The sequence below is a fragment of the Heptranchias perlo genome, chromosome 13 (genome assembly GCF_035084215.1).
Source record: "Heptranchias perlo isolate sHepPer1 chromosome 13, sHepPer1.hap1, whole genome shotgun sequence".
Taxonomy (NCBI): Eukaryota; Metazoa; Chordata; class Chondrichthyes; order Hexanchiformes; family Hexanchidae; genus Heptranchias; species Heptranchias perlo.
The window spans coordinates 17,419,078-17,442,983 of NC_090337.1; the positions used below are offsets into that span (position 1 = coordinate 17,419,078).

General features: G+C 40.7%; 1 protein-coding gene across 8 annotated transcripts in view; it reads left to right on the forward strand.

Moving 5' to 3' along the window:
- LOC137331328 (transcription factor Dp-2-like) overlaps positions 1–23,906 on the forward strand; it is a 152,900-nt gene that overhangs the window by 103,230 nt on the left and 25,764 nt on the right. For 7 of the 8 annotated variants that reach the window (XM_067995050.1, XM_067995051.1, XM_067995049.1 and 4 more), the window contains 3 exons: positions 6,142–6,263; positions 14,366–14,413; positions 21,817–21,979. In XM_067995050.1, the coding sequence (XP_067851151.1) occupies positions 6,142–6,263; positions 14,366–14,413; positions 21,817–21,979 (333 nt within the window). The remainder of the gene's footprint in view (positions 1–6,141; positions 6,264–14,365; positions 14,414–21,816; positions 21,980–23,906) is intronic. The other variant, XM_067995055.1, reaches the window with a different exon arrangement.

The window sequence follows — 23,906 nt, forward strand, 5'->3', positions numbered from 1 at the left end:
GACAATACGTTCAGGGATTTTGGAGAGGAAATGGAGATTGGAGATGGAGTGGTAGTTTGCAAGGTCAGAGGGGTCAAGGGTGTTTTTTTTGAGGAGGGGCGTTATGACTGCAGAATTGAAGGGGAGGGGACAGTACCTGAAGAGAGGGAACTGTTAACAATATCAGCTAACGGGGGCCAGGAAGGGAAGTTGGGTGGTCAGCAGTTTAATGGGAATAGGGTAGAGGGAGCTCGTGGTCAAGATGAGCTTGACGAGGGCATGAGAGGAGATGGGAGAGAAACTAGAGAAAGATGCGAGTTCAGGACTAGGGCAGGGAGGAACCGTAAGGGAAGTTTGGCTTGGTGGGCTAGGGGAAGGGAGGGAAGTGGCAGAGGCAGCTGAATGGATGGTCTCAATCTTGGTGACAAAGAATTCCATGAGCCCCTCACACTTGTTGGAGGTGAGGATGGAAGAGGCAGGGGTGAGGGGTTTAAGAATTCTGTTTGTAGTTGAGAAGAGAAGCCGGGAATTATCTTTGCATTCCAGGATGATCCTGAAATAGTAAACAGTTTTGACAGAGGAGAGCAGGACCAGATAGTGCTTTATGTGGTCCAGTCAGATCCACTGATGAATGGCCAAACCAGTTGTCTGCCATAAACGCTCAAGTTCCCTTGGATTTAAGGGAGCGGCGATGAGGGCCGTACCAGGGGGAACGACCAGGGTGAGAGAGAGTAATGGTTTTAAGGGGACAAAGGCATTGAAGGTGGAGGTGAGCATGTGATTGAGCAGATTGGTAGCTGCAGAAATGTTGTGGTGAATGGAGGGCTAAAGGCTAGACAGTTGGGAATTTGAAAGTGCTGTTGTAAGTGACTTGGGGGGAGAGTTTTTTTTTAACAGGGGTGGACACAGAAGGAAGTGGGATTAGAAGGGGGTTGTGGGTGGAGGAGGTACATGGAAGTGATCAGAGATGGCCTTATCCGTGATTGACATGATGGGAGTGGAGAGGCCGCGTGAAATGGCAAGGTCGAGGGGGTGGCTGTGAATATGGGTAGGGGAGTTTATATGGAGGGAGAGATTAAGGGAGAATAGGAGGGCAATGAACTCAGAAGAGAGAGCATGATGAGTTGAGATGGTGGTTGAAATCACCAAGGATGAGAAGTCGCTCAGTGCAGAGGAAAGAGGGAGGAAAGCAGTGAAGATATCTCAGGGAGAAACTTGGCGTGGTACTTGGGTGGGCGGTAGAGAACGAGGATTTTAAAGGAGATGAGAGGGGTGGAGCAAGGTGAGATGCTCAAAGGAGGAGAAGGTGCCAGAGGAGTAGGCTCTGTTTTCACTTACAAATCCCAGACAGAAAAGGTTCACAATGATCTAATATTTTTTTTCCCTTGGTTACTGTTGGGTCAAGTCACAGTGATTTATAGAGGCATGCAATTACCTGCAGAGGTAACTCTGAAACAGCTGTTGTGTATGAGAATCGGACGTTGAAATCTTACAAATTTCATATCCTGACACAATAAAGCCAACTTCTATTCAATCAGATCTGCCATTCATGTTCAATCTCAATGTGACATGGCTAAAATTACAATGAACTGAGAACATTAATTTCTGTTTTGAATGGAGCACTTTAATGTTTTATGATTGGTACAAGTAGAAGTTCATTTTTTCCCCAGCAGATGGCAACAAAACTTCTTTCAAACATTTGCAAGTAGTTTATCATAATCCAACTAATTTGCTAGCAGATTTATTGCTTTAAACTATTTTGACATTTCAATCATTTAATTATTTAAGGTTCATATTTTTGCAGAACACGCTGGAAATGCTTAGTAATTACCTATTTTTAACTAACTTTTCATTTTTTAAGCCAATGTATCTGATCAATAAATTAATATTTTTAAATTCAAGATAGTACTGAAATTGATATCAACACAGGGTTGAGAATTGTGTTAAGGATAGAATGGAGAGCAGGCCCAATACTCCTTTGTGAAAAGCTATCCTGTGAGAAAGGTACACTGATATGAGCAAGACATATGGCTACATGCCATACAGAAGTATACAAAGTACAAGGAAATGCTTTCTTGGAAGATGGTACCAGGATCGTAACTAAGCCTCGAAGCTTTGTTTGTTCCACTAAGCTACAGATTTCATTCTAACCCTCCTGTTTTCTCTCTGATCTTGCGTCTCCTCTCATACCTGAATTTCTTTTGCTGGCTTCAAGGTAGACTTCCGACAGAATGGCAACCAGAACAGGGCTGTATCGAGTGGCTGAAAATTGAAAGCCGGAATTAAAAAAGACAACTTTAATACCTCTAGATTAATGATGTACTACTTGGTCTTCTGAGTTTTGTGTTTCTTGCATGAAATGCTGCCGCTGTCCACTGCTCTGTTCAAAAACATGAAACATTTACATTATGATACTATATGCAAGCACTAATATGTCATCATAATACCTTAAGAATGCTTTAGCAGATTTTAAGCACATTTTAGTAAAATATCTTCTCATTATTAGATAATAGCTTCTTCTTTAAAATGGGATTTGCTCAAATCTATCTCCTACAGACAAATGAAGGGGGCATGTTATGTGTTGCCTTAATAATAAAACAAATTAAGGTTTTCATCAAAGTTGACAAATTATTTCCTTTCCTCTGCTGATCTCCTTATGAAAAATGTGCCGAGATCAGCTAAGTCATCACCGGCCAAGGATCTAGCTTGGGACTTTCTTGGTCTGTACAGCTTGGCTATCTAGTCACTGGATAAACTTGCTGACCATTAGAGTCTGAACATTTCAATAACTTAAAAAAACTCATTAAACTTTCACCAGATATGATGAGAGGTGTTCAGTCTTGAGACTCTTGGTTCATTTTGGTATCAGCAAACTGAAAACTGTGTTTGCATAAAATCTTTATTTTCATTTAAACTGTGTTTTTTTAATTTTTCAACTTTACACAACAAAGAACAAAAACACAATTAAACAGTCCAGTACATCTAGAAGCAACAAAGGTTGAAGAGGATCATGGCACAAGAATTGAGCAGCCAGCGACAGCACACCAGTTCAATTTTGCCCTATTAGAGATCCTAGGTGTCTTAAAATATGCCACAAAACTCCAGCAACCTGCTTAAGGTTACCAGTTAGTCTAATTATATAATGAGACTTGAGTTGCAATATTATTTCATTCTACAATTTCTAGACCTTTATAGGTATAAAAGGGTGGAATCTGTTACAAGATTCTCTGCATTTTTGCATGGGTGAGGGGGGCTGGTGAATTTAAATCTTCAGTTTCTATTATGTCAGTTGATTTTAAACACCCACTGTTTTACTTATGCCCTCGTTCAGCATCCTTTATACACTTTATAAGTATAGCCTAAATTTGATAAGTTGCAACCCCCCCCCCCACCCTGCTAAACCCACATATGAAAATGTCATGATGTTGCAGTTAGGTGGTAGCAAATGTAGTCTACTCCTGCATTTAGAATTAGCTGTTAAAAACATTGTAGTACAATTCATGTAATTTTTATAAAATGCAGTATTGAAGCATGATTTGTGTCTTTATTTGAAGGGTTATTGGTTTTAACTACTCAGGAAGGGTGCACCTGAAAAAAAAATCCTTGTTTAATTGGTAGGTAGATAGGGAGAATGATGCATGAAACCAAAAGGTCCTGTGTGGAGGAGGACATTACTCTTCAGTTCAGATGTTTCTTCTGTTGAATTTGCTGCTATCTACAGACTGGTTGAATTGGGCTTTCTCAAATGGTGCCCAAATGAGAGAGATTTTATCAGTCAATCGCCTGAATAAAACATTATCATATTTCTGCACTCATTTTTCTCAGGAGTTTATTTTAATCAATTATTCTGAAATATAAGAGCAATTGGGAGAATACAGCTTTAAATACATACTTATAGTTGACGCAACAGAAACGTTATTCAGCATTATATAAGGATGTATTTTTAAATGATTTTAAAACTGCATAGCTATTTTAATTTAAAATGTGCTTTTGGTTTTTTCCATGGCTCCAATCCTCTCTGCTTCCAGCATATTTCCCATTGGGAGACAGTCGCATCGTCACTTGCCTGATAAAATTCATTGCTCATAAGATTGATGGGATTGGGTACCCTCTGCAGCAGAGGCAATTCTTCTATAAGAGCAGCAGAATGCAAGTATTTTTACTGTTATCCTGCAAGGCCACTCACCTTAATGCAAAGTTCCAGTGTTTTCTTTGGCCTTCCTTCTTTCTTTGAAGACATGAGCTGAAAACCTGATTTTATAGGGACTGAATAATTCTGCTTCCCACATAAGTGTAATAATTTGATTCAAGATCTGATTGAATATTAAAATTGTATGACGCAGCCATGAATCCATCCATGCAGTGGTTTCAGAGACAGTTTATGCAGTAGCTTTTTGCTGTCACTAGGTGTTGATCTTTCTAAACATAGTATAGTACACAGTATAGTACTCACAAGTAACTGAGGCGCAGTACGGTTTTTCTTTGCAGTAACTACTTCCTCACCCTCCCCCCCCCCCCCCCCCCCCCAAAAAAAAAATAATTGCTTAATATTGATGTTTATAAAGAATGCATGTTGAGAGTAAAAAGCATTTCCAAATCTGAGACTGCCGTGTATGTTTTATTTTTGCTGCTTCTCCTGAAGTCTCCCATTGCCACAAACTACAATTCAAGCAATAGAGCAGGTTGAAGTAATGTTATCCAAGTTGATCAGTTGTCTAATTTTCTGCTTCTTCCTTAGTGATAAGTGTTTGGCACAAACACTGCACTGGTACAGTTAAGTTCAGGAACTCACTGTGCAAGCCCATATCCCACAACTCTGAGGCACAGTGTGGTAGTACTTAAATGCACTCCACATGTGCCACTCTAGTTTGCTGTGCTTTGTTATTGCTTATCAAATTGAAGAATGTCAGTGCTGGGAACAAATTGCAGTAATGAGCACAATGTGTCAATACTGAGTACTCTCAGGATGAGGTATAGCACACATTAGGGACAGTGTAAAATTCTCTCTCCTTAGACCCAAGAGTATTAACCCCAATAGAGGAGGACACTGTACTGTGCATTAGTATGACCTTTTAAGTTCCCACATTAGCCATCTCTGTGGCTTCACCATTTAAGCTCAAAACTGCATTCAGAATCAACATACCTTCAGTTATAATGGCACGGTTTTCATTCAGACTCCAGGAGACTGGCATCTGCGAGCCAGATCCCAATATACTCCCTTATGCCAGTAGCAGACTCGTAGACCCAGTTTTTAATGAGTCTTCGAGTTTGCTGTCAGAATAAGTGAGCCATATTTAACAACATAAACATCAGGAGCTAGCCCAAGAGTGCTGGTCTCCTAGAATCCCAATTAAAACTGTGCCACTATAAAAGCAATTTAACTGTATTGTACTGGGTATGGGGAATGGCTTTGTTAACTGGAAGGAGGAAAAATCTATTTACAGAACAAAAACATATGGCCACCAGGGCTTAAAAGGCTAAATTATGAGGGCAGTTTGCATAATTGTGGCTTGTATTCCCTTGAGTATAGAATATTGAGGGGTGATTTAATCAAGGTGTTTAAAATGATTAAAGGATTCAATAGGGTAGATAAAAAGAAACTCTTCCCTCTGGTGAGGGAATCCAGAACAAGGGGGCATAACCTTAAAGTTAGATCCAGGTCATTTAGGAGTGAAATCAGGAAGCACTTCTTCACACAAAGGGTAGTAGAAATCTGGAACTCTCTTTTCCCCCCACCCCCCTACCAAAGACTATGGGTGCTGGGTCAATTGAAGCTTTCAAGGCTGAGATCAATAGATTTTCATTTGGTAAGAGTATCAAGGGATATGGAGCAAAGGCGGATAAATGGGGTTAAGGTACAGATCAGCCATCATCTAATTGAATGGCGGAACAGGCTGAATGGCCTGCCCCTGTTCCTATACTTCTGTCTCATCATTTGTCCCAGCAGCATTTGAATGGTTTTAGTTGTAGCACAGTACTGGAAAAGTGGCAAATCTGTTTTTTTTTGGAATAAAAGCTACAATATCTTGCATTTGTTTAGTACACTGTGCTGTATGACATTCTGTTACAGATTGTTACTTGTTTATTTTTATTACAGTTGAATCTCATATATACTGTTTAACAGCTACAAATTGCTTTTCCCTTTGTACTTGTCATTGACAGATCATAAGCACACCACAGCGACTGAGCAACTCTGGGACTGTTCTGATTGGAAGTCCGTACACCCCCACGCCAACTATGGTTACTCAGAGTCACATAACGGATCCATCTGGCTGGGTCGCAGGGTAAGCTTTTTTGTTTAAAACTACATTCCTATTTAAGAAACAAAAACTGAAAAAGCATCTGCAGAAAATGAAATATTCAGCCAAACCTCTTACTAACAAATTGGTTACAATCTGAAGATGATTTTTGGCAGATTCACTGATCACGTAGACTTAATGGTTGGATCTGAAAAATCTCTCTCCTATTATATGATTCAAGATGACAAAGTGGTTTCTGATTTGGCAAAAGTGCTCTGATGTTAAAACAAGAGTGCTGTTGCTTGAGGAGGTGCTGGACACTAGGATAGCTGTGCTGCTGGTCAGAGAGGAAGGCATTTGATGGGAGATGGGGTGGGGTGGGGGAGTGGGGGGGAATGCAACTGTCTGGAGTTCATTTATTGCAGTGCACTGGGAGAATACCGTATGCAAGCACGCTGGCATTATCACGAGGTTGGAATCCTTCAAGAAAAGTATTTCATTGTTACTACAGTGGATACCTGTTTGAGCAAACTCAAAATGTGCTCCTTGACTGCTTTTGCAAAATTGATGATGTACTTTATATACAGAACTGTTTATTACAAGATTTCTCCCCCCATCCCCAACTCCCCATTGGAAAGCAAGAACAGTGTTGTCCAATAGAAATTGCTGACTAGCCGCAGAAGTAGCTGTGATGGCACCATTTTAGCCACACGCACTGATTTTAGTGGAAAACACCTCGCACGCAATGCAGGTAAATGTATTCCACATGTGCTTATTTACGTAACATTTAACACCATTCAGTTGCCAAAGATGTAAAGCACTTTACATCTTTTTCAACTGAATGGTGATCAAAACACACTTGCACACTCTGCTTTCTGTCTTACCATTTAACCAACAAATGCACCAAAAGGTTAAAGTACACATGCATGCACCTTGTGGATTTGAGTATTGAAATCATACGCTGAACAACTGTGTATGTTGCTCCTTTTTTATTTACTGATCAGAAATGCAATTAGCCAGGATGTGTTGATGGGGTGAGGCTCATGTGGAGCATAAACATCGACATGAATCTGTTGGGCCGAATGGCCTGTTTCTGTGCTGTAAAATTCTGTGTAACCACATCTGTATTCCCAATTAGCCACATGTGGCTAAGTGTAGTCCAGCGCTCTGGAATAAATTTTGGAATCATTCTAAATTGCACAGCTGTTGTAGGTTGGCACCAGTAGTGCTTTGCCATTCTCTAAGATGTGGGGCCCAATATTAGCACCCGCTATCGGGTGCGTTTCTGGCAGGGGGGCCCCGAAAATCGGGGAATCCCGGAGTGGGTCGGGAGCCCGGCTCCAAGCCGACCACTTCCGGGTTCCCCACAGACGCGCTGACGTGCGCGCGCAGCACCTGCATGTGGGACTCCCGCAGGCAATTAAAGCCGGCAGGGTGCCACTTGACAGTATTTATTCTGCTATTTCAGGTCGTTAACAGACCTGATTAAGGAAACATTTCAGGAGGGGTGGGATTTTAGAAACAACTGGGACTGTTTCCCGTACTGGGGGAAATACTCCCAGTTGAAATGGACATGTTGCAGCTATCAGCCTGTGGCAGCTGCAAAGGTCCATTTGACAGGTGCGGGGGGAGACCCTCACTCATTACAGGAGGCCACTCTGTCACTTTGGACAAAGTTTGGCCTCCACCACCCTCCTCCTAACAATCAAATTCACAAACTTGCACACTTACCCCGGGGTCCAGACACATGTACCTACCTTGCGGACTCCCTCAGATGTACATCTTCCGGATGGGGGCCGCTGTAGCTGCAGTCATGACCTCGGAGGGCGAACAGCATCACTAGCCTCGCTGGCCACGCCGTCCACCTCTGACACGTGGAGCTCCACAACACAGTGCTGTGACGCATCCACCTGCACAGCAGGAGGGAGGGCAACCGCAGAGAGAGATGCTTCGCAGAGGGCACTACCCTCGCCACAGGGTCCACAGACCGAGGCTCAGCTTCCTGGACCTCCTCTGAGCAGCAGTGCACACGGAGGCTCAGAGTCACTCGACATGTAGTCGTGGACATCTGCATCCTCCTTCATGCCGAGCTGCTCCCGGCTGGCCCGAGCACCATCTTCTTACCTGTCGCTGTCAAAGTCACCACTGCCTTCAACAACTTCTCCTCCGCATCCTTCCAGGGTACCACCAGGGACGTTGCCGACGTCTCTCAGTCGTCTGCACAAAAGAGCCCTGCAAATACACCTGCATCCACTCTGCAGTGACACAATGGGTGGCATCAGTTGTGGGTCTTCATTGTGATCCTCAGGAAAGGGCATTATTGCACAAACCAGACAAGATTCGCAAAGATGTGGCAGTAGTGGTGCCAATATGATATGTAATGTGAGTTGGTCAGAAATTAAATAGCAGTAAAAACCATGACAAACCCTCAAACACCCTTGTGCATCCCCTTCATGCTCACAACATGTTTGCCTTACGCTTCCTACTGCACATATGTGATGCATGCCCTGTGGCTGCAGCACAGGTAGTGGCAGGTTGAGTGAGGCTGACAGTGAAAGAGATGCATGAGAGGGTGAGTATGAGATACAGCCATGAGATTGTATGAGGATTGGGTTGAGTGGTAGTGGTGAGGTGAGTAAGTGCAGGTAAGATGAGGATGAGGTTTGAGTGGGTGTGAGGGGTGATGTGACAGAGTAGTGTTGGCAGTGCAGAAGGAGATGTGGGGTGGGGGCGGTGATGTGGCAGACGGAGTGTAGGAGAATGAGTAAGTGTACTCACTTTGGCTGACCTACTTTGGTCATTGCAGCGCCTCCTGCACTGTATGTAGGTGGGCGATATGTTGGTGGTGCAGGTGATCTCCTCTGCCACCTTGAGCCAGGCCTTCTTGGTGGCAAAGGCAGGCCGCTTCCTCCCGCCCACCGGGGGAAGATCTCTGTCCTCCCCTTCCTCCTCACCCCGTCCAGTGATACCTGGAATGAGGCATCATTAACCTGGGAGCAGCCTTCCCCCTGGGCTGCTCCATGCTGTAATTTTTCCTATTTCTTGCAGCATCAGTCAGTGGAGGACTGCCCCTTTAAATAGGGCTCCTCCAGCTGACAGACCTTACTGCGCATGCGCAGTCCGCCCGACGCGCAGCTCAGCAGCGGGGAACCCGGAAGACCAGGTAAGTGGCTCCAACTAGGCTGCGATCGTGCGCGGGGCAGACTGATTTCACCGGGCGCGTTACCCACGCGCCCAGTCGCGCCCCCCCCCCCCCCCCCGCCACGCGCCACAAACCCGCAGCCCTCCTACTATCGAGCCCGTAGTTCCAACACAACAACAACAACTTTCATTTATATAGCGCCTTTAAAGTAGTAAAACATCCCAAGGCACTTCACGAGCAATTTTCAAACAAAATTTGACACCAAGCCACATAAGTCGATATTGGAACAGGTGACCAAAAGCTTGGTCAAAGAGGTAGATTTTAAGGAGCGTCTTAAAGGAGGAGAGCGAGGCGGGAGGTTTAGGGAGGGAATTCCAGAGCTTAGGGCCTAAGCAGCTGAAGGCACGGCCGCCACTGGTGGAGCGATTAAAATCGGGGAAGCGCAAGAGGCAAGAATTGGAGGAGCGCACAGATCTCAGAGGGTTATGGGTTGGAGGAGGTTAGAGATAGGGAGGAGTGCAGCCATGGAGGGATTTGAAAACAAGGATGATAATTTTAAAATCCAGGCGTTCCCGGACCGGGAGTCAATGTAGGTTAGCAATGGATGAACGGGACTTGGTGCGAGTTAGGATACGGGCAGCAGAGTTTTGGATGAGCTCAAGTTTATGGAAGGTGCATAGGATGAAAGATCTATTTCTCTTTCAACAAAAAGGATATCTAAGAAATGAGTTCCAAAATGCTTCAGTCCTGGGGGTGCGAAGCTATCTGGATGGGGGTGGACAGTGCACCACTGATTTATATCTATGTGGTATAAAACCGGAAAGAGTACAAGATACTAACTTCCCTTTCACCCATCCCCTGGGTTAGTCATGGGCATTGCTGCAGCTATCAGAAACTTGATTTTCCATCTAGAAGTGTGATAAAGAAGTTTCTGATTTTCTTCTGTTTCTTGGTGCAGGCAAGAGGGGTGCCACCAGGACTTAGTAAGAAGGAAGGTTGACAATGCTACTTACCCAGCAAAATGTTTTTTAACTCTTTGTTGATATTAGCAGTGGGAGAGATGAGGCCAAATAATACCTCATCAGTTCTCTAATGCCAATCAATATAGCTGTTTTTATATTACTCTAGTGTTTCTGACTCATGACCCAATTAAGGAACAGGACTTTCAATGTGAGACGCACTCATCAGGAGCCAATGATATTACAAAAGCAGCTATTGTTTGTTCTTTGAACCAGTGCAGCCATGATTACAAAGTGGAATTTCCTCCTGAACCATGAGCAGTATTACCAGCAACTATTCCCACTGTTGTCTCGCCAAATACAGTCACTTGTCAACATAACAATAACCATTACACATGTGCTCAACATAAACAAAAAGTAAAACCACAATATTCTCTTTCTCTTCATTATATAGCAACTCACAAGCACATGACCACAGCAGAGCGCTGCAGAAATTTTAATTGATAACATTTGCAAACAACAATACTTCGTTACTGTTTAGTGTATTTTTAAAGCATTTTTTGCTTAGTGTGTGGTGTAAACATAACACAATGGAATCTACTGGTTTGCCTTTTGGTATATCGCCAAGCCCTGTTGTGTATCCCATGTGGCTTGTTAAGTATAAACGGGACTTCCACTGATTTGAAGCATTCTGGGCATTAATGATCTTGATTCATTAAATGTGTAGCCATCTTGTTTCTATGAAGCTAATATTATGTGCATCAGTGATCTCATTACTGAGACTCTTTGAATATGACCGTATCTGTTACATTTAAATATTAAATGCATTTTATGTTTACCAGTTTTCCGCTTTTTGCTTTGCCCCTTTTGGATTGTTGCTTTTTAAGAATGCACTGCAGTGTTAATTGCAATCCAAGTGCCTGCTGTTCAGTGCTGACCAGAATTATATTCGCAGCTGCCCTCAATAGTTTAGTATATGTAAATGCAACTTCTGGCATGGTATGAACCAAGAAAGTCCTAATTTCAATTCCTAGTTTTGCTAAATTTGTAGATTTCAGCTGGTGGGGCTGCTACATTTTGGTGTCAGTGTCTGCAGGCAGGGAATGGGAGACAGATAGTTGGTTAGAGTTCCTCCTTCTGATTGTTATCCAGTGATGCTGCGGCATTTGTATGTGGATGTTGGGTGAGAATGGGGCTGGCTCCGCTGTGAGACTACCACAATCATAAAGCTCATCAACAGCCACTGTCCATCTTCCCACATGCAGAATGGAGGATGCAGGCACCTCTGGAACTGTAACCCAGGTTGAGTCACCATCTACAAGAGAAAGAGGAGAAACCTAGATTTTTTTTTTAAGAAGCATTTTCTGACCTGATATTCATAGTCAATAATTAGAATCATCTGTATAATTATGTAAAAATGTTGAAGACCTGATCTCGTGTTGGTTTAAATATTTCCACTGGTCGGTAACTGGCGGGCATTAATTTAAGAATATCACCAAAAGAATAAAGGGAGAGGCTAGAAGATTTTATTTTATGCGGAGGGTTGTTCAAATGTGGAATGCCCTACAGAATCAGTAATAGAAGCAGAATCCATTATAGATTTTAAAAGGGAAGTGAATAAATATTTGAAAAAGTAAAATTTAAATTGCTACGGGGAAAGGACAGTGGAGTGGGACTAAGTGCAAGGCTCTTTCCGAGAGCTGGCACAGGCACAATAGCCTTGTGCTGTGTTGTAAAATTCCATGATTCTAGCAATTGCACTTCACTCTTTTGTTTGTGTGTTGGCCTTCAAACCCAGAGCAGTTGGAGTTTTAATAATCTTGCATCTGACTCGTGTTCGATGCGACTCATACTATGCGTGGTTAAAGAGGACTTGGTGCAGACGTTGAATTCAGAAGATTCCACAGCACTGACATTGCTTATTTTGGCCTCAAAATTCTCTCTCTCCCTCTCCATGTGTGCGCACGCACGCACGCACACACACACACACACACACACACACACACACACAGTAACCCACGCAAGCGAAGTGCTCTCATAACTACTATTGTTAGAAACTTGAGACTTGATGTAGTCTGTGCAATAATCTGCTATTGCATTTCAATCTTGGCCATACCATGAGGAGACACTGAGCAGAAGCTGGCACTTCCTTGGAGGGAAAATCCATAGCTGAGTGATCCTGAGGTTCTCTGATGCACTTCCATTTGCAGAAGCCTAGGCGTAGCTCATCCATCTACCTTTGCAATAAGGAATGGGTATAGGGAAGGAAAATAAAGGGACTGAAAGAAAATTGTCTTTTATTGATGGCTGGTTTTAACTTTCTGGTTCACTTCAAGGAGTAAATGTTGCTTACTAAAATAACAATGTAATTGGTGGATCAGAGAAACCCCGTTTACCTGATTGCACTCTAACTTCCATTTGCAAGGTTTACAAACTGAGAGTAATGGTCCTGTTTGGAAAGTTTCACCGGCAACTCTTTTAAGATTTGCATATTATATGGTTAAGTATTCAAATTCAGCCGTTGATATTTAAACATAAACCTGAAATGGTTGTGTAAAAGTTTTTTGCCATTCCTTAAATTAAATTTTAAAAGGAAAGATGTGGGGTATACCTTCTGTAAAACATCCTCTTCCATTTTGCTTTTTAAATAGGCTACCACACTATCCTCTACTGATTAGGAAATATCCTTGTTTTAGTAGCATGTTTCTGATCTCATGGCAACCAACCATTTTGGATCTCTGCTCCTTGCCTGAATTGCTTCAGCGATATAGGTTACTGGCATGGGAAATCTAGGCTGGCTCAATTTGGATCAGCTTGGAGGCCTGTAATTTTATAATGGTGCAGTTTTCAAAGTAAAAGGTATTGGATATTTAGGTGCAATATTATCTTTTCATTTTGGAAAGAAAAAATGGAAGAGGAAGAGAGAACTTTACATGTTTGATGCAGTTAGCAAAAATATTAATTTGGTTGTTATAATTGTCCTTTATTGGGACACACTGGTTCTTCAATTATAATCTCCAAGTTCACTATTATTAATTGTATAATTATAAAATATCAAAAGATATGGGGAAACAGCAAGGAAATGGGATTAGAATAGATGGCTCCAATGTGGAACTAGCATCTGCACAGGCACCAAGGACCAAATGACCATATTCTGTGCTGAAATTTCGATAACTCAGTCTCTGATGCTCTCATTTTACTTTAGAAAAGAAAAATCTGCAAATCAGTTTGTCCAATGTCCCATTAATTTACATAAATCGTAAGCTGCAGATACTAACAGATCTTGGTGTTTTGATTTAAGATTTAGCCACCAATGAGGCAACAGCATCAGGAGCAGCATTTCCAAATCTCCAGGCCCACGAAATTCAAACAGAACAAATTGGCAAGTAAGAAATATAAGAGCTAATAGAACTGAGTTGCTTGGGTTTAATGGAACTGATTGACTAGGCTCAAGAGCTGGAAATCACCCACGGGCTATAGTTTGACATTCCTTCCCTAGAAAACTCTGGGGAGAAAACCAACAAAGCAGTCCTCAGTGACTATCCTTCATAGGCGGTGCTATGCTTACTCTTGCGTCCCATTGGTAGCTTCCTAAGACCATGAATGACTGTGGGAAGGGGGCATGGAGTTGTTAATCTTGTGATAGACCATTTGTCTTACTGTCGGTAGAGAAATTAATTTGCACTAAATTAAATACATTTTCCATATTTATAAAGTCACTTAAATGAAATCTCTTTTCCTAATTCATCTGAACAAATTATACAAAATGTACCTTTTTAAAAAAAAACTCCAAACTAGCAATGTATGAAGTGCTTTAATTTCTTTTAAAAGCTATAGGTAGATATGTGTTTCTAGGATTTCTTGTATGTGAGTAAGTAAACATTTAAGAAAACTGAAAGTACTTGTCTGCTGTACTGTAAAGAGCCAGGTAAAGCAGCCTGTCTTTTTAGTGTATAACAGAATTTTACAGGCTATTTTTATATATTCTATTACGAAAGCTATCCCTTTTTTCCTTAAATTTCGAATTGGCTTTTTCTTCCTTGCAGGAGCAGAAAACGTACCCATGAATTTATTGAATCTGATTTTTCAGACAAGTAAGTACATCTTAGCATTTTAAATAATCTTCATCTTATTCTGATGATTATTTCCCCATTTTATTTGAAAAATGATTATGTAAAACATTTTTTTTGGAGGAAACAGTCTCTCGTGCATGATAGTGCCTTGGACCGTTTTGATTTATTTTCTGTGACTAAAAATAGCTTTTCCTTCAGAGGGCTGTAACCTTGTTGCACATCAGCACCAGAGTAACTGCCATGGATCAAATCCCCGGAGAATAGGGCATCTGCTCTTTTTCTTTGCGCAGGCTCTGCTCACTTTCATTGTAGGGGATTTTCCTGCAAAATAAGCTACAGCGTTTCATGTATGCTTTGTCGTGGACTCCATATTTAGATCATTATGCTTTTGAAAGTAATGTATTTGCTGTGAATTTGTCTTCAATTTAAAATTTAACATATATACACATATGTATATGTGTATATATTTTTCATGTGTGAAAGTGATAATGTCTATAATTAAATGTTATACTAGCAGTCTTTATCCCTTAAAACATTTATTTTTAAAAAAAAAGGTTAGAGGTAATTTTTTTGTGTTACTGATATGGTAATTAATTACTTCATCCACAAATAAAAGGCAATAGTTATTTTCTGTAATTTAATTTGTGTGTGGCATATAACCTGATTTGAAGAAAGCCATGTTTAACAGATCCTTGACACAGCTGCTTTTTCATAAACCATTCTCACTGTAAACAGCATCACTGACCAATGGTAATTTGTCTATTGCAGCTCCACAAAGTGGAGGAGGGGAAGGTAGTGTTGGTAATTTTCAGTTAAATTTAGTTTTTCACTTGAATAGAAAATGATACGTCACATCTTCTCTAATTGATGCATGTGGGTTTTTTTTGTATTTGCAGGTCAGTTATTTTTCGGCTCAAGTTTGTTCATAAATATTCAGGTTTTAGTTGTCTAATATTGTAAAGCATAGTGAAAATTTCTGAGATGCCTCACCAAGCAAATTCTAAATATTTGCAGATTAATCATTTCTGTGGCATATATGGCTTTTAAAACAAAACAAAAGTAATTTTGTAGAAGGATAGTTCGAAGCAATTCAACTCCAGTGATGCAGCATACAGCAGCTCACATACTAATAGCCACCACAAGAGATATTGCATCCACAGACTTTTAAAATGTAGAGATCTTAACTTCCAAACCTTGTAACTTATTCATAGTCACAAATGAGAGCTAAATTGATGTAAAAGTGGGTGATTTGGCTCCTATTTGTGGTATAAAAATTAGAAACAAATGAAACTCTTACGGATGATTTTATTTATTCAGAATGCCTGCCTATGAGTAATTCATTAGTAAATTTGCAATAGTGAAATGTGCCAACTGATAGCATTTTGTTTGCTAAAGTCCTGTTATTTGCTTGATATTTCCTGCTTTATGTTTCAATATTCCACTTTCACTTGTACCTTATTAAGAAATTTTTTTATGTTACCATGCAATGATGCCTTCATCAAATATTATTTGAACGTGTTCTTCCTTTTCATGAACGATAACTTACAGAGACCTCTTTTAAACACCTTTCCTTCTCTAGAAAAACTGCAAGAGATAAATGAATATAGACTGGTCGCTCACAGGCTCCTACTGTCACTATAGATACTGTTTTTTTTTGGAAATCTTTTGAGAATATCCAATGATATAATTTGGCCTGCCACTCATGTGGACATTGATGCCTCTATCTGCTTCACAAATGCCTTGCCTCCACTTTCCATACCGTTTTCCTCATCAGATCTCAGATTGTCTCACAGTCCCATTTTTCCACCTGGTACAATAGCCATCTCCATGTACTTAAGGCCATGCAAACCAAAGCATGTTGGCCTGGCAGTCCATTATCATATCTTGGTAGAGCATCTCGAGCAACACCACAACTCCCTCTCTAGCCAATTTCTACTATGCCAGAGCCATCCTAGAAAGCAAAAGCAACCCCAAACTTCTCCACCACAAACCGCAACCTCTGATTTCTTTCCTCCCCCCTTCCTGTTCCTTCTGTTCCCCCTTCTGAAATTAAGTACAAAAAGCACAGATTTCTTTGTGTCCACGCCCTCTTCCGTAACACACAATCCAACCTTTCTGCCAACTCATTCTCCCCCTTTTGCATTGCATAGCCTATCCTACATCTCCCTCTCCTAGATCTTCCCCCTACCACCTCCATGCTACCATCAAACTTATCTCCTTCATGAAGCCACCAACTGCTCCCTCAACCCCTCCCCTCCATGACCTAGCTTCTTACTACGCACTAACTTAATCATCCTTTCCTTGTACTCTGGCACTGTCCCCATCCCTTTCAAAACCCCAGCCTGGACCCCTCTATTTTCTCTGTGTACAGGTCTATCTCCAACCTATTGATTCACTTCAAGGCCTTTGAACGCGCGCCATTGCCACTCAACTATGTGCTTACACTTAACACCACTCCCTGTTCAAGTTCTGCTTACCTACTGCACAGAGACTGCCCTGGTCCAGTTCATTTTGTACATCTGGGGAGGGTGAAGGGAGAGCAGCCCTAACTACCCAGCCTAGAAAGGAGAGTACATACATTTGAATGACAGGACAAGGCTGCCCACTCACAACACGCAGGTGAAGGCTTTTGCATAAGCCGAGACAAAATTTGATATTCTCCTCAACCACTTCATGTATGAATAATACTGTGAGCAAGTTGGCAAGTCAAGCAAACTTCTAGCCAATTCCCTAAAGCAAGAGGCTCACCCCATCAATGACAGTGCTGTAACTTATAAACCTTGGGCAGTAGATCCAGAATTCCTCATATTGAAGAAGGGCTGTACAAATTCACAGCAGCACTGATGACATATGATTATAACTGGCTGGCCTAAAACATCCCTCAACCAAAATAGGGGAAAAAACAAGCTAGTCTCCCCTATTCCCTAGGTAAAATAACTTCAGCAGTTTAGGCCATGGAGATTGGTAAAGTACATTCCTGGATGAGCACTTAGCAGAATTCTGTTTTTTTTAAATAACCAAAGTGCTCCTCTCCACAAAGCACTCCAATACACAGACAACAACCAGTACATTCCTCAGCACGGGATGGAATGCAAATATCTATAGTTTTAACAGAATGATCACTCCTGTAGTTTCCCCATTGCTCCTTCTCTTCCTTTCCTGTGATGCAACTGTTAATTGTATCCATATCTATTAGTGTTAATTGTATTCAGGTAGTGTGTATCAATTTGGGACTCTCTTGTATCCATTTATATGAGCGCTTATCTAGGGAGTGCACCGTATGGATCTCTGTGAATAAAGGCTCGGAATCAACTAAAGACCAGGCTGTAGTATTCTATTCTCCACCACCTGGCTATCCAGTGTGCGACAGCAACTGCCTAGTGTTGCACATTTAAAATCAGGAGCTCAACATGCTGCGAAATGTAGCTGGCAGACCTAAATACCATCCCTCTGTGGCACAGCATTGCTGAGAGTGGCCCTCAAACAATGCATTGTTTGGGATTGTAGCTCTGAATAAAAGATAATGAGAAACACTTCTGTGTGCCATGAAAACAATCATATGGCAACACAATGTAATATTAATTGCAGCTTAAAACAATTTTGAAAAAAAATTAATTGATGTTGCACTTAAGACCGACATTAATGTTTTATCTATTTTAATTTTAGGCATTTTGTCTCCCCTTGCTTTTCTTCTCTATCACATTTTGACACATCCTGATGCATCTCAGTAGATTATGCAATGCTGTAGTCTTCCTTGTATGAAAACACCAATAATGATGTTAGGTTTCATTTTCCATTGTAGTTTACTCCTGTTCCAGCCACACCATGCAGTGATGAATGTTGTATTTTCCTTCTGTTTTTCTCCCTGAATGGTTGCTGAAATTAAACTAACCCAACATGAATTGTCATTTATGCTTTAACCAGTCATCAATTTACCAAGTCCTGAAAGTATATCTGACTAATACCTTTTCTTCCTTCAATGGAAACTTAGTAAATATTAAAATATCCGTGAAGATGTAATCTTACTCCATTATGGTGATACACTGACTGTACTAAGGGGTTGCACTCTGCAGTTGCCTCATACGTCATTATGACAATGGCAATTCAGCAAATCCTCTGGGGCATTAACAAATGCAATTAAGATCTCAGTATTCTTTCTATTAATGCTCATAACATACAAGCAAGCTTTATTTTCCCGTTAGAAACAAATCCTCTCGTATCATCTTTTTTTAAAGGAAATACAATGTTTACCTTTTTATTAAAAAATGATGTGGGAAACTACCAGCAGCATTTTCCATCCTGGGTAGCTTAAGGCTAGGTGTCGCCATTTTATTGCTGTGTTTCATTCATTAGTTTACACTGTTATAGGTCATGATATCCAGAACGAATTCCCTTTGGCAGCTGAATGGTTTTCTTTGCCACCCAACAACTACTACAGTCCATTCAACTTACTATGCAGGGATTTGCTGCTAGAGCTGCTTACTAAAGTAACTCATTTCTTTCACTAAGAAAACAGCTTCTGCTTAAAGAGACTGCCCTATTTTGTTGTATGCAGCAATGCCAGAATCTTGAAAGGTAACCACTGCCTTTCACAGTGTAGCAAGTTCATGTTTTCACACAGTATTTTAGTAAACTTTTAAAAAATGAATACCAGTTGCCTACTTAAGAGATTGTTTGTTTTTAATCCATATATGTGGTGTTTTTTAAAATTAATTGCCTAAGTTCCTGGCGATAAGATGTTTTTCTTTTCCCCAGCTACACTGCGCTCCCTGTGATACCGGGGAATGTGTACTCTGTTGCCTTACAATCTGACCCATTAATCACCCAAGAAAGCCTTCAGAATGTATTAACACTCTAGTTGCAAAAGCTGGGCAATGATGTGTATGCCGGCTTGCTTTTGCGTCCACCATAGCTGTGACTGCAGAGTTTTTTGGGTACATGATCTGCAAACTACCTAATCAAATAGACAGTGATTTCACTTTGTTGTCCAGTCACTTTCTGTAATTGCCTAGTGTCATATCTTCATTTAAAACACTAACTGCATTGCAATTTAATAGTTTTCTCTTATGTACCAGTGTATCTATATTTTTAACTTTCTTCCTCATCTTGTGTGGAAAGTAAGATTATTATTTCTATGCTGTAGACTTGATCTGCATTGTATGTACAACTGGCCAGTTTTGTGTGAGTTGGAAAGAAAATGACCGTAGTGATTCTAATGTGCCCTATCACAACTTATAACAATTTTTATTTACCTTTTTTAAAATTGTCAATTGTGAACTGAAATGAACCATAGTGATCCTTTGAAAGCAAATGGGGAGAAAATGTAGTTTGCTATAATGTGCCAAGTTCTCATCAGAAAGGTAAATTAATGATTAGCAGTTTTGGCTACAAAGGATGGTGGTGACAATTTTTAATAAATTTCAGTTCACTTTTAAATAAATCAGTTATATAGCAAAAAATTAGCACAAATTATTGCTTTAATCTTTTCATTGACCTGATTAACACTTTTGTTTTACTTGTAGCCCCCAAGAAAGCAGGATGAATTTTCTGAGGCAGTAATGATAAAGTTATGGGTGCAAACCTTGCTATGTAGCAGATCAGGAGACGTTTTTAAGATTAAAAACTTCTGTAATGGCAAAGGAGATAGATGGTAAAAGAATCTGTGTTAGTACAAGCCCAGAATCCTTTCCATTTATGAAGTCATGATGATTAATTATTTAGACACGTAGCAAAGGTGAAATGGAATGAAATTTTATTGCACCAAAATGAAAGCTTATGTGTGTTCAATGAGACTGTTTAGAAAAGTGGATAGCACAATATTATAATGAGAGGCAGATCAGAATGTAGTTAATAGTCTCATTGTCTCTGCAGGCATACCTAAGAAAGAACAGTGAATTCTTCTTTCTCAGTTATGGTATTATACTTGTCAGTGGTTCCAAATTTTTTTCAGGAGATCCAAATTTTCACCTTAATGTGCCTAATAAGCTTTAATTTTATGTGCCCATTCTGTGCAGCATAAAAATTAGCTTCTAAAACATCTTCAAGACAGAAAATAATCAGAGACTTCTTTCTTAACTTTAGATTATTTGTTATTCTATATTTGGTGCTATTGCATATGTGCCAACATTCCTTAAAGAAAAATCAGAAGTTGTATATAAGAATAGGTTGTCTTGGCAGCCAAGGACATTTTATCTTGAGAGTAATGATTCAAACAATGCAATCTGGTATCTCACCATTTGAGGTTAACAAAAAAAATCAACTAATTGCACCCCTGTTTGCTATTACACAAAAGTGGATTTGTTTCTCTTTGTGGAAAACAATGTGGGAGTAAGGCTCGTTATAAATTGTGGGCCATGACGTAAATTACTGTCAGTTTGTTCATTCCGTTTTGTCTGTGGAGTACGTTGGCGCACTTGCTTATAACCTGACATGCATATATAAGGAATCCGGCGGTGCCAACTGGGTAGGGAACAAATGAGTGCTCTTTAACTGTTTGTTTATATCAAATGTGCATATTTTTTTATTTTATTTATTTTACTGTACACCATAACTGGTGAATTGTTGTTATTTAGTAAACCCTTCTACATAGTTGATTTAGCTGCAAGATATGGGATGCTTGTTACAAAAATTCAAGCGTATGGTAAAAGAGGAAATGTAGCACAGTGGATAGAAGATTGGTTGACTGACATGAAACAAAAGTACAAGTTTTGGAAAATAGCAAGGATGACAATAAAATCTTCAAGAAAGCTAAGTCAGGTTAGCAGACTTGAGACAGATACAATTTAATGCAGACAAATATGAGGGTAAAGCATTTTAAAAGGAAAAATTTGCTTTTATGTAGTGCCCTTCACATTCTCAGATCATTCTAAGCACTTCACAGCCAGTGAATTACTTATGAAGTGTAGTTACTGTTGTTTTGTAGGCAAATGCAGTAGGCAATTTCCTCACAGCAAGGTCCCAAAAACAGCATGAGAGAAATGATCAGTGAATCTGTTTTGGTTGTGTTGATTGAGAGATGAAAGTTGGCCAGGACACCAGGAAAACTAGAATAATGCCATGGGATCTTTTACAAGGCTTCGATTTAACGTCTAATCTGAAAGATGGAACCTCTGACAATGCAGCACACCCTCAGTACTGCACTGAAATGTCAGCGTAGACAAGGAATAGAAATGTAAACTCAATAGAAAAAAACTTTTATAGGAGGCACATAGAGAGACTGAGGATGCAAATACGTATTTCCTTGAAAGTATGAGTGCAGTTAGGTAATGCTAATAAAAAAGGAAATCGCATTTTAGGTGTTATAAATATGTGAGATAGCAAGATTTTTGACCTTGATGCATACTCTTTTTCAGTTGCGTATGCAAAATATACATAAATGGGCACTACATAAATTAAGTCTAAAACCTGCTTATTTTTTGTTTCAGCAAAAGAAGCAAAAAAGGAGAAAAGAATGGAAAGGGCCTACGACACTTTTCAATGAAAGTGTGCGAGAAAGTGCAGCGGAAAGGAACGACTTCGTACAATGAAGTGGCCGATGAGTTGGTGGCTGAGTTCAGTAATTCCAATAACCATATGTCTTCAGATTCTGTAAGTGGGATAATTCTTCATATCAAGTCAAACCTTGTTATGATAAATTCAGTTAATAATCTCTCATATAAGTGATTCCTCATTTATTCAACCTTCACAGATATTCATGAGGGAAGGGACATATAGGGTCACTGTATCTTTGAGAATTTTGTGGCATTTTGGTCAGCTGATCTTCATACATTCGTCCATATACATTTATAATCTATCTGAGTGGGACCCCACACTTAGTGCTTTTTCTCCTGCTGTCCATATATTCAGTTTAAAGGTGGTTTACAATTCATTACACTGTAAAACCACATGATGCTGCTGTTATTTTTTCCCCTACTAATCACTCAAAATGCTTTCAGAAACAATTTTTGGTTACCATTTTTTTATCAATAACTGAAATTTTAATGTCCAAAGTAAGGTTTTAAACAAAATAAAACAAATCAAAAATTACATATTTCACAATAGACATGATTAAATTTATCCATTGAATTGTCTTTTAATGCCTTCATTAAAAACTTTAATTGAAGACCTCTCTCAAAGGTCTGGGTTTGGACTGCCCTCGCTTGGCGCCACTCTTCCCTCTCCAATCGTAGCCAGAGCATCTCCAGTAATGGCTTCTATTCCTGCACCTGTACCATTACCTCTGGAGCCCCAAAGGATCTATCCTTGTCTCTGTCCTGATCCTCATCTACATGCTGCCTCTCGGTGATATCATCCGAAGACATGACGTCAGGTTCCACATGTACACTGACGACACCCAGTTCTACCTCTCCACCACCTCTGTTGACCCCTCCACTGTGTTGTCAGCCAGCTTGTCCGACATCCAGTCGTGTATTAGCCGCAATTTCCTCCAGTTAAACGTTGGTAAGACCAAAGCCATCATCTTCAGCCCCTGCCACAAACTCCATACCCTCACCTTGAATTCCATCCCCCTCCCCAGCTACTGCCTCAGGTTCAAGTCAACTGTTCACAGCTGTGGTGTCCTATTTGACCCTAAGTTTCCAACCCCATAGGGACTTCATCACAAAGACTGCCTACTGCCAACTCCATAACCTCGCTTGTCTCTGCACTTGCCTCAGCCCATCTACTGCTGACACCCTCATCCACGCTTTTGTCATTTCCAGACTCAACATAAGAAATGTAGGAAATAGGAGCAGGAGTAGGCGATACAGCCCCTCGAGCCTGATCCGCCATTCAGTCAGATCATGGCTGATCTTCGACCTCAATTCTACTTTCCTGCCCGATCCCCATATTCCTTGATTCCCCTAGAGTCCAAAAATCTATCTATCTCAGCCTTGAATATACTCAAACGACTCAGTATCCACAGCCCTCTGGGGTAGAGAGTTTCAAAGATTCACGACCCTCTGAGTGAAGAAATTCCTCTTCACCTCATTCTTAAATGGCCGACCGCTTATCCTGTGACTATGCCCCCTAGTTCTAGACTCTCCAGCCAGGGAAGCAACCTCTCGGCATCTACCCTCTCAAGCCCCCTCAGAATCTTATATGTTTTAATGAGATCACCTCTCATTCTTCAAAACTCCAGAGAGCAAAGGCAAATTCTACTCAACCTCTCCTCATAGGACAACCCTCTCATCCCAGGAATTAATCTAGTGAATCTTTGTTGCACCGCCTCTGAGGCAAGTATATCCTTCCTTAGAAAAGGAGACCAAAACTGTACGCAGTACTCCAGGTGAGGTGTCACCAAAGCCCTGTACAATTGTAGTAAGACTTCCTTACTCTTGTACTCCAACCCCCTTGCAATAAAGGCCAACATGCCATTATTCCAAAGCTCTTCTGGCCGGCCTCCATAAACTTCAGCTTGTCCAAAGCTCAGCTGCCTTTATCCTGACCTATACTAAGCCCCAATCATCTGTGCGCTAGCTGACTTACTTTGGCTCCTACTCTACTAATGCCTTGATTTTAAAATTCTCATCCTTGT